The sequence below is a fragment of the Pipistrellus kuhlii genome, unplaced genomic scaffold, assembly GCF_014108245.1.
Source record: "Pipistrellus kuhlii isolate mPipKuh1 unplaced genomic scaffold, mPipKuh1.p scaffold_m20_p_13, whole genome shotgun sequence".
NCBI classification, from domain to species: domain Eukaryota; kingdom Metazoa; phylum Chordata; class Mammalia; order Chiroptera; family Vespertilionidae; genus Pipistrellus; species Pipistrellus kuhlii.
The window spans coordinates 7,622,009-7,636,475 of NW_023425438.1; the positions used below are offsets into that span (position 1 = coordinate 7,622,009).

Sequence of the window (14,467 nt, forward strand, 5' to 3'; positions counted from 1 at the left end):
CTGAGTCTGGAGAGTGACGAAGCAATGTGGTACGATTATTGACGTCTCCCTGGAGTTCCACTCCGTGTGTTGCTTCTGGAAATCCTGACGGAGGTGCTTGTGCTAGGTTCCCCTCTAAATTCAATGGGCGCCCTGACCCCAAACACCGAGCCCTCTCACGCAAGGTGAAAGGGAGAGGTGGACTCTTATTTGAAGAATCCTGTGACCGGAGAAACCTTTTTCTGGGCCACAGGACTTGAACTTTGAAAGCAGGCCAGCCGAGGCTGGTTTGGCTCAATGGATAAGAGCGTCGGCCTGCGGACTGAAAGGTCCCAGGTTCGATTCCGGTCAAGGGCATGTACCTTGGTTGCGGGCACATCCCCAGTAGGGAGTGTGCAAGAGGCAGCTGATGGATGATTCTCTTTCATCGATGTTTCTAACTCTCTGTCCCTCTCTCTTCCTCTCTGTAAAAAAATCAATAAAAATATTAAAAAGAAAAAAAAAACACAAAGAAAGTAAAGAAAGCAGGCCAATGCCAGTGACCAAGCACTGGCCAGAGATGTCCTCTCTGAGCAGAAAGATGTGAGCCTGGGGGAACAATGTCTTTTCTGTTTCAAACTGCGGCAGCTCCCCTGCGTGTGTTCCATCCAGTCTCCCGGCGGCTGTGAGAGGAGGGGAGGGTGACAGGAGCAGTACCATCCCAGGCTCTATGATCTTCTCCTTCTTCTTTTGTTTAAATCCTAAAATTGCCGTGCTCCTGACACTGCAGAGTATGACAGCTCCACGCAACTTGCCATTCCATTTCCACAATCCTCTTTCGGATGGTTGGGACGATGACTCATCCCCTCCTGTCCCTTACCGCTCGCTGGGACCATCACCAAACCTCCTTTGGGAGGGAGTGTCTGTCCTCGGGTCCCTGTGTACACCCCCTGCCCAGTAAAGGGCAGAACCGGCTGGACGGAACCCTCCCACCTCCTCCTCCTCCTCCGGCACCAATGTCCACGCTCTGAGAACAAGAGACCCCACGTACCATTAACACATTCAAAGACATCACAGCACTTTCCAGGAGTCCCATCGCCACGGGAGACTATGCGGGGAACGGATCCTGCCTCACACACGGGGAAACCACATAAGCCAGAGAGACACTCGCATCTGAAACCAAAGAAAAGGGAAGGAAAACCCCATGAATAAACAACAACACAGAAGGGGGGAGACCACACGGGGGCTGTGGCCGCGAACTCCACGGGGGGGACCTGCTCCTGCGGATCCGGGGTCACTGGGGAGGCGGGAGGGGATCCAACCTAACTTGCATGCTCCGGAACTGAGGCTCATCTCCGTGACCCACACTCAGACTTTAACGTTTTCCATTTTGACAGAAATATTCCCCAAGTAAATGCATGAATGACTTCGTTACTTATTCAATGAGACCGTATTGAGCGGAGCATCTGGCCGAGGACACAGGGCCATTCCTACGGGCATGCACTGTGTTACCCCATAAATCCCCGAGGCTGGCGGGGTCACCGCAGAGGCGGGTCCCCAGTGCCAGGCTGCTGCTCTGTTGCTGACCTGTAGATATTTCCCAGAGATTTTTCTGGCTCTCCTTTCAACTATTCAGTTATTGGCTTTCCAGTCTTTTTTCTTTTTTTCTTCTTCCCCCCCTCCTCCCCCCCCGTGTGTCTACTGGCACCCTCACCACACTAATGAATAATGAACCTGTGATTGTGTCTAACAGACCATCATGGCGGCTGAGCAGCTCGCTCTGCTCTAAGGGGGCTGTGTGCTGCCATCTGGAAGAGGACAGTCTTAGCCTGGGGTCTTCCACACTGTGTGTGCCTTCCTCACTACCTGCACGAATGAGGGGCTCCAGGGCTCGGAGCTAGCTCTGGGGGCTCGCACCCACAACTTCAACGCCTGCTGGGAGACTGGCCTTCACACAGGAGAACAGCGGGAGGTAAAAAACCAGAGGAGAGAGGACCAAGGCCCACCGCCTGCCGGTCTGGGAGAACGAAACAGGAGGCAGGAAGGAGAAGCAAAGCCCAGCAGCAGGGTGTCAGGACGCGACCGTGATGTGGGGAGGAGCAGGGAGCCCGGGGGCGCGAGTGTGGTCAGAGGGTGGAGAGAATGGCTGATGGCAGTGAAAGGAAGACCTCAGAGGAGGCACCCAGCAGGAAGTGTGTGGGTGTTTCCCTCCGTGAAGGTAACACTGCGGGCAGGGAGGGCCTAGGAGCACATTCGTGATCTCTGGTTACCCCTTTCTCAGGTAAGTGATTACACTGCTCATCTATCGTTCTTCGACTCTTTAATAAATTAAAATACTCCTGGAGTCCTCGGGAACCTCAGTTATCCGGTCCGGAGGTTTAACTGCATTACTAGTGAACTGCGGAACTAGAAGGAAGCAAACGGCAGTTAACATCCGCACGGAAGACCAGCCAGGCCCCCGGGAGGGTGTGGAGGACCGAGGCCGGCGTCTCAGGCTTCTTCCGTGGGGGCGACAGCTACCCTGGGTCCTGGGAGAAGCGGGGTTAGACAGTTAGGGTTTTGCTGCTGCAATGGTATTTCTGCTTAGGGTCTAAAATAAACCTGTTTTCCGTGAGTGGAGCTGGGAGCTCTCGGGGTATAATCTGTCTTCCTACAGGACCGAGTCTCTCTGCACTGGGCTTCTGGTCCCCAGTAGGGTTATCCTTTCGTTTCCTATCATTCTTAGGCGCCCCGCCGCTGCAGCTTAAGCACAGAGCCACAGCACTGCGACAGTTCAGTAGCAATCAACTGTTTACATTCCGACGATTACGTAAACTGTAATCCCTGGGAGGCCCCACCCAGACCCCGGTATCTGGATGTGATTACAACGCAGGAGTCCTACCAGGACAGCTGGGGCTCACATTCTTGCCTCATCATTCTAACTTAAACTCCAAAGAGCAGGCAAGCAACCAAGAAAAATGTGTCTTTACATGTTGTCCTGCAGCCCCTCAGAGACCTTTCTGCCGCACAGTGTGCGCCCTGACGTGCCGGGCTCTCTGCGAGGCCGTCAGAGATCACACCAACCTGAGAGCCATGACTGAGTGGCTCTGCGTCCTCTCTTTGCCCTTTTAACGTCTGATCCAGGCCCCAGCGTTCCAGTGTCTCTCGTTTCCCTAGAGACTCACCTCGGCTGTCCGGTGTCACCGGCATGTTCCGGAAGACCTGACACCGCACAAACCTGCCCTGGAACCCACTGAGAGAAGGGAAACCAGTGAACTGCGCTGAAGTTCCGCTTCTAAACCAGAGTGGCTGCTTCTGCCTGCTGGCTCCTCCTAGTCCCCTGCTCTGCATCTCCCCTGGCAAGCTCTCCCGACCTGCTGCCTCCTTTTGACTTCTCACAGCTTCCCCTGCACTGGAGACCTTGCAGATGTGAAAGATCATGAGCACTTGAACACAGAAAAAAATTCTCGAGGAAAGGTGGAAGTCTGGACTCATGGCAGGGAAGCATCAAGCAACCAGCTCTGGGGTTGAAACGTGATGGAACAGCCGGCTCTTTGCAGGCGGAAAAAGAGGTGCCCAGCGAGGTCACAGGGTTCAGCAGAATGCAGCAGGCATGCGTGGCCTTATGTCCTCACTCACTCTGCCAGGTAACAAATGGGGGACCCTCATCTGCCAAGGAAATGTATTCTGTCTACAAGTTAGGTGAGTCCAATGTATGCTTTAATTATCCCAGATCCTCTGGTTTACCGGTGCTGGAGGTAGGCATGCTTCCCTTGTCCAGAGGAAAGGAAAGAAGACCTGCTGTCCTCTGTTTTCCACTCGGAGAGACTAGACTTTTTTCCTATCCAGCCATGAAAAGGAAGATCTGAAGCATGCAAACTACACCTTGCACTCACCAGCTTTCCTCATTTTTATTTATTTATTTATATTTTTGCACCACCCTTCTCCCCTCCCCTCTATCTTCCTACCTTTTGTCCCAATGCCTGAATAAAGAGCAAGCGAGGGGATGGAAGAAATGTGGCTTAGTGGGAGGGACCAGACTAACTTGAGGCAGAGGGAGACACTTATTAAACTGATGTCACCCCTTACCCTTCACGTCTGAAACCCTCCCTCCCCCTCAACGTCTAGGCTCCAATGTGGTCCCCCCTCACCCCAACCTCTCCTTTCCCAAAACTAAGCTACATCCATCCTATGGCTGGCTCAGCGCCTGTACTCCGTAGTCCAAAATCTGCAATTGCCCCTCACTTGCTTGGTCCACTTCTCAGCCTTGCATTCAACACCCTCAGGCGCACATACCGATTTCCCCAATCTCTCTCCCAGGATGTCTCTTCGCTTTCCTTTCGCTGCAGCCATACTTCTATTCTCCAAACCAGCCCTGGCTGCACTGCATCCCCCCCCCCCCCCCAAACTGTCTGTCTAGATCCCATCTGTCTGTCTAGGCCAGCCTCAAATAACTCCGGACTTTTCCAAGGCCCTCCTCCCACTGCTTTGTGGCAATGACATCATCATCTCCCCACAAGCTCTCTTTGGATCTACCATGTAGATTCGATAAAGAAATACCTTTTAATGATGAAACAGAACAGGAGATGAGTAAACGGGGGACACTATTAACTAAAAAAACAAAACACGAAAGAAAATAAGAAGCAAAGCAGTGAGATTTCTATATTGTGAACTAAAAAAAAAGAAGTATGCCAGGCACGATACCTTGAAGAAGAAATGCTGAGAACTCAAATTATTAAAAAAACAACAAAACTACAAAAATAAAAAATTTAAATAACAGCATTGAGATGAAACTCACATAGCATAAAACTCACCCCTTTCAAGTGTGTTAATTCGGTGGATTATACTCACAGGGTTGGGCAACCATTATGGCTACCTAATTTCAGACCATTTCCGTCGCTCCAGGAGAAACCCTGGACTCTCCACTCAGCCTCGCCAGCCCCGGCACCCACCGTTCTGTGTTCTGTCTCTAAGGATTGGCCTATTCTGGGCAGTTCCTATAAATAGACTCATACAATATATGCGTTGAAGGCTTTTAAACAAGAAGCAACCTGTCTTTACCATCTGCCAGAAAAATCAAGCCTCTAACGTTAACCTCAGTATTAAGATGATGATCAATCAAGGTAGCATATCAATAAATGTCTGCATAATGTAATCACAGCTGCAGCCAGGTGGACTGGTTACGCTGTCTTCTTCTCCCTCCAACAGGTCATGGATTCAGCTCACGGGGCATCTGAGCACCCAAGGAACGATGATGACCAAACAGCACTCAGAAATCATCTCAGGCAAAGACCGATTTGGCTCAGTGGATACAGAGTGTCTTCTTGCGGACTGAAAGGTCCCAGGTTCAATTCCGGTCAAGGGCATGTACCTTGGTTGCGGGCACATTCCCAGTAGGGGTTGTGCAAGAGGCAGTTGATCGATGTTTCTCTCTCATCGATGTTTCTAACTCTCTGTCCCTCTCTCTTCCTCTCTGTAAAAAAAAAATCAATAAATTAAAAAAAAAAAAAGAAAGAAATCATCTCCGCCCCTAGAGGGCACTCCGTTCCTTAGGAGGTTCCTAAGAGGCAGTGCACACGTAGGCTTCACGTTTGCTCCCTGGTCTGCAGAGTCCCAGACAAGGTGCTTCTAGTCCGGCCTCTCCTTATCTTTCAGCTTCCAGATTCCACCGGTTCCTCCTTATGCCCTGCAGCTGAACAACAATGGCAGCATGCCACTCACTCCATGCACCCACCCCTGCCCTGTATCACCCTGTGCCACAGCTCAGACGTCCACACGCCTAACATCCCAGCCTCCTCTTCGCCCCGGTGAAGTCCACACAACCTCAGACCCTCTGTCCTACAAGGCCATCTCTGACCAAGGAGTGGCCTTTCCCTCCTCTGACCTTCCGACGTACCCCAGATACTGAGCTCGTGGAGTGTACCTGCTCATCCCACAACGTCAGTGTCCTACATCTTCTCCTGTGAATCCCCCTAGTGCTGGGGACACCTCTTTGTCATGTAAAGGAAAACAATGAATGATACAGGCATTCAAACAAGAATCTGGAATGTCTTTTCATGGTTAGTAAATCAGAGATTAGGCCATGCATTGGTTTTATAGTTTTGTTTTTTAATCAGTTTTAGATTGCGAGCTGATAGGAACAACATCAGTGTGTGGAGGGAAAGACTATGGGGCTGGTCTGAAATGCGGACAGCAGAGGGCTAAACACAGAGACTGCTCTTCTGCAAGTGGGGACCAGGGCTCCAGAATCTGCCTGTATAACAGCTCTCCAGGGGACTCGGCTGGAATCGGGGGCCAACTTTCTGAGAAACTGACTCCTGCCGAGGCAGGCTCCCGGTCACCACAGCTTACTGTGCACTTTCCACCAGAAGAGGCCATCTTCACAAGAATGATGATTTGGAGCATTTGACCTCCATCATGTACCATAAAGGCTTCTTCCTATGAGTCAGGCGCAGTGAAGAAAAGATCGACTGAATTTACTATCCATCACAATCACACATACACACACACACACAACACAAGTGACCACTAGCAAGCCACTTAAACTTTGTGATGCTCCGTGTTCTCAGCCATAAAACGAGGTGGTTGGACCACCATGAGCTCTCTCTAACTATAAAACCCCATGGTTCTCTCATTGCCAACCCCATTCCCATCACTGCCACAGTCCGATTCTGGCCCATCCCTGCCTGCTTAGTGCCTGCAGCCCGTCCTCGGAGCGGACCACAGCCTCATGTCCCATGCTGGTCACCTCCTAGCAGCAAGACCCTCAGCCTTCACATCCAGCTCAGGACAGGCCTTCTCTGAAGCTTTGTTTTTGTTTTTGTTTTTTGTTTTTTGTTTTCTTTTGGGGGGGGGAAGAGGCGTGGGGAGAGGGGAAGGGAAGGAGATGGGAAAGTAGACTTACACACTTAGACATCCATTACTCTTTCTCCTCTCCCGCCAATGAAGACAGAGCTACGCGGGAGGAGCAGCAATACGCCCCACATCTCTCGTATCGCTGGGCTGTCTTCATAACCAAGTTAGGGCTTCGTTACTAAGTACAAGAACCAATGGTTTGTTTTGCCAGAAGGACTAGAGGAACCAGAGGATACTAAACTCTAGGGACCTGCCAGAAGGGGCCGTGGGGCAGAGGAGTCCTCTTTGCTACTCCCATGCCATTCAGCAGGGCGCGGCCCGGGTACTCTGGAATGAACCCTCGGAGGGGGAGGGGGGGCCTGCCACTGACAGTAAATGTTATTCTGACATCCCCTGCAGGTAACTCCTTGGGTCGGGGCGGACATCTGGAAGCAGCAAACCATCGGACACCCCACGTTCCCCAAGCGCATCCCAATCTCTGCCCTTGTTTGGAGGAAAACCGACTCTGTGGGGTCCTCTGTGAGCGAGGCCGCCCGCCGCTGGCTTTGCCCCATGTCTGAACGGAGCGCCCGAAGGGAGAGCCACTGCCTGTCCATCAAACCCGCTCCACACGCGGGAGTCAGGAGCCAAGGATAGACAGAGTTAAAAGGGCAAAGTACTTGGACTACTAGGATTCCGCACGGTGTATTAATGAAACAGCTATCAGGAACGGAAAGTACAATACACACAGAACATTCCTGTGCTGTAAAAAGTAGCTCCAACTTTAATTAAACCTAATGTATTCTCTACTAACTACATGCATTAACTCTTCCAGGAACGTATTGTTTTTAAAAAGAGACTGCAAAGGAAGCATCCAAAAAGAATGGGTTTCCCACCCGAGGGTCAAACTGCCACTTGGAAAACTGTATTCCTCCCCATGGATATTTGTTTCTTAGGGTTGTCTTTTTCCTCATGTCTCCCGGGGGAGATTTACTCCTCTCTACGTCACACACCTCCTTCCCCTTTTCTCAAGCTAATTCCTCGGTGATCTCCTTGCATCTCGCCCAGCCGGGCAGAAATGGTGCGTTCTTCACTGTCCTTTCAGAATCATCAGCAGAGCCATCTGCTTTTTGGGGTGTTCTATTTTTTTCCTGGGGAGCAGGGCTGGGGGCGGAAATTGGAGGATGTGCCCACTACAGGGGAGGTACAAATGGAGGGCTATGAGGTAAAGTGCCCTCTGTGTTTCCTGGCATTAGTGACAGTAATAACGCTCTCCTCTTCCTAGTGGTGTCAAGGGGTCGATTTTTGAAATCCACTGATTCTGGCTCCCGCCCCCCTTCAGCCGCTCTCGCCGAGGCCACAAGGCTCTGAACTCTCTCCCGTGAAACATCCTACTCGCTGATCACAAGGGCTCACCCAGTTCTCTCATGCGTGTGCTCCCCGCACTGACTCATCACCCATACGGCACCTCTACTCCCCGACCCTTCCCTGTCCTCAGTCTGGTCCTCATCCGGAGGCACTTCCTTAAGGAGACAGCCCAAACCCCTGGGGCTCGCCCGAACCACCACCCTCATGATGTCTTTAATCGCCCTGCCCCTTTAACCTTCGTTTGCATCTGGTCCCTTGACCCTCAACCGCAGGTTAGTGCAGGTTAGTTAAGGCCAGAGACGGCAAACCTGAAGTCTGTAGGGGCTGGGCGGGAATCCTGGAGTGCAGAGCTACTCCCGAGGCCTCCAGAGGGCCCTGCTCCGAGGGGCATCATCACTCCTCCTTCCGCACAGAAACGACATGGGGGTGCTGCTGTACCTCCCAAATGCCCAGGGAAGCCAGGTTTTCACGTGAAGCCTCCCAGGTTTTTCAGTGTTGATGGGAATTCTAAAGATGCCCCACCCCACCCCCCAAATATAGGTAAAAGGAAACACGTCTGGGGCTCAAATTCAGTCCCAAGGCTGCCAACTGCAAACTGCCATTCAAACCAATGACCTCCTCCTCTGGGCGGCCGAGAGCTGCTGGGGAGAAGCACACGCCCAGGAGTAGCTGTCCTACGTCCTCAACATGGAAGCTCCTCATATCAATGGCAAATCTCCTCTCCTCCCAGGATCCCTTCTCCAGGATGCTTCTTCCGACCAGACAACAGCCGATGCTCTGCGTACCGTGCCTGGCAGGGTGAGGGGTACAGGCTGCAAAGTGTCCACCAGTGGGGAGGCGGGGGGGGAGGGAGGACATTCTGGGAAGAGGGAAAAGCCTCGTCAAATGTGCAGACACAAGAAAGGCTGCAGGGTGCTTAGACTGGAGCAAACAGGCCAGCCCACCAGGAGGGAAGGAGACTGGGGGGCCTTATGGAGGGGCCTGCAGGGGGCGTGGCTAGGGAGGCTGCCAGGGATGGGCACTAAGGGACCCTGCGTATCACACTGAGAAGCACCTTTAACAGAAAAGATCTCAGTCAAGGGATGCAGCCTTGCAAAGAGGAGGTCATCTGAGGAGAAAACAACTGTCATGAACTTCTTCTTGAATCATAAAGATAGGTGGGATTAGAACGTCTTACGTCGCAAAATCTATTAAAAGTTTAAAAAGCAATGACACCAATAGCCTAGAATGCCCTTTCCTCTTTCTCCATCTGCCCGGCTCTGACTCATTCTTAAAGATTCGGTTCAAAAGTCAAAACGGACTGTTTTCCGAATGGGAATTAACATCCCTCTGCTCTGCGAGCTTACTTTTCTCTTTCGCACACTTCTGCTTCCCTAGCGTGTGGCGGCTTAAGTGCCGGGGATTTACACACACTCGCCTTCCTTTTGGCTGCGGGCTCCTCCGCACTGGGGGCCACGTCTGAGTCCTGGCAGGTAGCACAAGGCCTGGCACACGATAAACACTCAACCGTTTGTCCCCTGGACACATCCGAATCCCCATGGGGTCCTGATGTTAGGACTCCCCACAGCTGAACGGTCTGCAAATGCAGTGGAAAGCACACACTATTTATCTGGGTTAGGCACCATATAAGGGGCATCCTTACCATCAAAGACTACTCCATCTGACGCCTTAGGAAGCGTCAGAAGAGTCTTCAAGAAACCATGGCCTCACTATGGAAATCCAAGCACTGGATCACATCATCAGAGAGCCAGGAGACACCTCCTTCCTTTCCAAACAAGGGCAAAGGCAGGAGGAGGTTGTTGAAAAGACAGCTGTCTCACACACGGGACTAACCGAGCACGAAGTCCTGGAGAAACCAGCTGTCTCCACCTCCAGGGTCCCAGTGAAGCGGTTACACATCTACTGGGCGGACAGAAGCCCGCGCCCTCTGCACACCGTGTCCACACAACAAGGGGGAGCCCGTCACCCCCACCCAACGTAAAGGTGGGAAGGAAGCGTGAAACACATGCTGTGGAATCTGGGGGTGTGCTTGACATTTCCAGGGAGGAGGACTTTAACATTTTAGGGCTGCTGATCTGTGATGTGGACAATTTCACCATACACTTCTGCAGAGCTGCCTGGCCTCGTGGTTCCGGTGGCCTGTGTCAGTCATGAGGATGATAACACCAACGGGGCTGGGCAGGGTTTGTAGGGCCCATGCGGTGGAGTCTGCTTCCCAAGCGCACCCCAAGTGTAATGGAACTCATAATGGCACTCACAGCTGAGTAGCTGTCTTTCAGTGACAGTCAGGGGGCCACGTATTTAGACTCTGGGGGCAGTCAGGCCCCTTCAGACCAAACCGTGATTCACTGGAGCCGGAGGGAGAGCCTTGAGCTTTGTTTCAGGACTGAATCCCACGTAAAACAAAACTATACGCCATACACTGGTCAAACACACGGGGAAACACGGGTGTCAGGCGTGTGGGAAGGAAGCGCCGGGCTCCCACATATGAAACGAATTACTGACAGATCATCGTCTCCGCACGGAGACAGCTCATCTCCAGTGGGCAAGGGCCCTACTTCTAGGAAAGCTTAGTTTCCTCCATCTGGGGACACGTCCAACAACAACATGGAATTCCTACAACTATTTTGTTTTAAAAACATCGGAGTTTAATATAGACTCCGGCTTTTTTAGTTATGAGATGACTTGCTCTTTGGGGCCAAAAATTACTGTGACAGAGGGCAACGGAATAGATGTTCTTTTCTTAGTTGAGAAAGAAGGGCTCCGAATACATTTCCGAACTTTCCCCCCAGGCATGTGCTTAAAAACAGAGAGAACGCTACCATGATAGCATGTCAGGAGTCAGAGAAACGGTTTAGATCCGTGCTCTGCTAATGCACACTTTACATATTGTATAATGTTACGTTTCCACTTCAAAGCAGCCGGATGAATGATCCAAATGAAAGGAAACTGCCAAAAAAAGTGAAGTGAATGAGAGAAATTTGCCTACCAACAGACAGATCTTTAAACACAGGGAATGAAACTATATTATTAAGTGCCATCTTTTTTTGAGACAAAGTCTTGGGAATAGATGAACGTGATAATTAATGATAGGGTTTGATAATGTCCTTTCGAAAATGCATCTCTAGGGCCAATTTCCACTGGCTATTCAAGTAGGTATTATTATACAAGCAATTTAATTATCTAACACGATGTTAAAAGCATATGGGTCTACAGTACATTATTACCTCAGGATCTAAAGAGCTTAATGCCATCCCAGAGAACCAGGGCATGCTCCCGGAGCTATGACAAAAAAAACCCCACCACAACCTGTCAGTTCCAGCCACCCTCCGGATCAGGCTCTGCCCTCTGTGCCCGGCTGGGCTAATGTGCCCGCGCTCCTGTGTAATCCCCAGCCCCCTGTCCCCCCAGCACCCTCTGAGGCTTCAACCAGCAGAATGAGGGGCCGAGGCTCTGGAGATGAGAGCTGACTGAGGGGCTCTGGGAAGCTCAATCCCCCGAGTGTAAGTAGGTTAGCAAACACAGCGAAAGCACTCTGACACTGTCCCCCACGACGATTACTCAGAAGCAACGGATGACTCAGATGCGACTGGGGCAGAGGAATAGGAAAAACCACCGAGTTCTCAGGACGGCGGGAGCTGTGTGATCCTAAGGTTTAAAAGGATAAGCAAACAGGGAAATATATGAAAAAGTATCACGAGCTGTTCTCTTTCTTTTATTTCTTTTCTTTTCTTTTTTTTCCTTTCTTTTCTTTTCTTTTCTTTTCTTCCCTCCCTCCCTCCCTTCTTTCTGGTCCTTGGTTTCTGACTTGGGACTTAACGCTGGCATTATCACTTTATGGCTTTTTCTTAAATTCAGGTTTTATTATTTGGTACAAAGCCAGTCCATTCATTTTCTCGAGGGCAGAAACCTCAGGTGGTGTGTGTTCTCTTCTTATCACCTCCCAAAGGTCTGGCGCTGCTGTGAACTGGCAGAGTGCTATCTGTCAGACTGTTGAGTTCCGTCTGGCCTGGGCAGTCTTTACTCATCGCCAAGTCCCACTTCCAGCCCCATGTTCTCGGTCTTCCGGGAGGTCCCCCGTGCATCGCTGCCATGTAACTGAGCCCTTTCCAATCTGAGCCGTTTCCACTCCCTAACCTTTGAGGTTAGATTCATTCCGATTCAGCTCAAGCACTTCTGAAGGGAAGAGACGATGTGCCAAAGATTCCATTCCACTGGCTTCATCCAGTATGAGTCAACTTCAGGCTGTGAGTTCTGGAACCCCTGACGGCTCCCTTCCGAAATATCTCTGTCCTTCCCAAGAAGCAGCAATCTGCTAAGATTCCGTCATCAAAACACGGTATCGCCCCAAGAAGCCAGGACTGAGGAATGGGAACGAGGCATCCTCGGTTTTCCACGTGAAGCAGCAGTTATGAACCTGTGCGTGTTACAGAGCTCCTCCCCGTTGCTCTGGCGATGGCCTGAGTATCTGACAGATCCCAGCTACCATGGGGTTGGCATCCTTCCTTTTACCTTACTTCAGTCCCTGGACCTACCGAGTTTGGAGCTATGACGAAAGGTGACAGGGTATGAGCTGGAAATGGACTTCGGAGGTGCATGTCTCGTAAGAGAGAAATAGAACGGAGGCTTCAACAAAAGCACGGAGCTGAATTCAGCAGATGGCTCTTCATTTTAAGAGAAAAAGAAAGTGATGGTCCAAAGTTAAGAAAAAAAGAATCTCAAACTCTTTCCCGAAGGCAATGCTCTGTGAGTCAAAGTGTTTGTGTAGTAGTTAGTGTGGAATACAGAACGCTCCAACACGAACATGGAAGAGCTAGATAAAGAGGGGTCACAGGGAAGAGAGACAGAACCCCTGGGAAAGTACAGCTGGAAGAAACAAGCACCCACATGTTATCAAGCCCCAAGCACAGCACGTAGTTCATGCCAATCAACGTGTGGAGGTGAGAATGCTACACCTACCCCTCGCCTGAGCACGCCCACCGAGGCAGGCCGTCGGCAGGGACAGCCACATCCTGTTAGAAAGCAGATTCTAAGATTAAAGCCTTGTCACGTGAGTCCAGCCTTTGGTCAGATGGCCGCTGCACCTGCTATATAAGGAACTATCGGTATATTTGAAAACCATAATAGGCAGTCTATTTTATTGGGTTATCACCCAGCTCTACAATTCAACCCAGTGCTGAGGACTGTGGTTTAAATCGTTAGTCGGTCTAATAGTATATTTCTTCTTGCCATTCCTAAGGTTTCTTAGTGAAAAAAAAAAAAAAAAAAAAAAAAGGAACTACAAATCTTTCATGACTTCATTTGGACTTTGTCCCCTTCCTCTCACTATGCAAATCAAGTGTTTCCCCATTAGCTGTGAGACACTGGGATTTTCTAAAACTTCCCTTCTCCTTCCTTTCCCAGGAGTCTTCTGTGGCCGGCGGCATGGGTTCCTCCCCGACTAAAGAGTTTGGGAAAGTCAACGAATGTAAAGGTCGAAGTTACTTTTGCGATCATCAAACCCCACCTCTCCTTCCTCTCTCACAGACGAGAAAGCAGTCCCCGAGGGCGTGAGAGGCGTGTCCAAGGTCATGCAGAAAGGCGCCTGGACGCCAGCACTCCACATCAGCCAGGTGCTCTGTGCACGGTGCCACGTGACGTGTGGAGGATTCTACACAGTTTGTTCACATGTACTTCGCTCACAGAGGACAACAACAAAGCAAAGCCGAGGACGTGGACTGTTAAGCCCTCTGAGTGGGGCTGGGGAGGGGCTCAGGCTGACGGACAGGGCTGCCTGGTGTGACTTGTACAAACAGCACAGCCTGGCTCTGCCACTCACTGGCAGGGCCCTTTCCAGGTGAGGACGCATCTCTGAAATGGGAGAGCCACGCCACCTGCCCTGTGGAGGGGGAAGAGTGTGCACGCACCTGTGTAAGCGCTATGATTCAGGCTCGACTACATTCCCACTGCACAGTCACACAGCAGTCAATGTTTATCTAACATAACAAAGAAAATCTTCCATTCTTTTGGACTAATTCTTTTATTTTCTAAAAAAATATATATATTTTATTGATTGTTTTACAGAGAGGAAGGGAGGAGAGTTAGAAACATCGATGAGAGAGAGACATCCATCAGCCACCTCCTGCACACCCACTACTGGGGATGTGCCTGCAACCAAGGTACATGCCCTTGATCAGAATCGAACCTGGGACCCTTCAGTCCACAGGCCGACGCTCTATCCACTGAGCTAAACCGGTTAGAGCTCTTTTATTTTTTAAAACATATTTTTATTGATTTCAGAGAGAAAGGGAGAGGGAGAGAAAGAATCATCAGTGATGAGAGAGAATCA

General features: G+C 50.7%; 1 protein-coding gene across 6 annotated transcripts in view; it reads right to left on the reverse strand.

The window, feature by feature from the left end:
- The window catches only part of CRIM1 (cysteine rich transmembrane BMP regulator 1), a 158,925-nt gene that overhangs the window by 59,195 nt on the left and 85,263 nt on the right, over nt 1-14,467 (reverse strand). For all 6 annotated transcript variants that reach the window (XM_036434768.2, XM_045580527.1, XM_045580529.1 and 3 more), the window contains one exon: nt 1,010-1,131. In XM_036434768.2, coding sequence (XP_036290661.1) covers nt 1,010-1,131 — 122 coding nt within the window. The remainder of the gene's footprint in view (nt 1-1,009; nt 1,132-14,467) is intronic.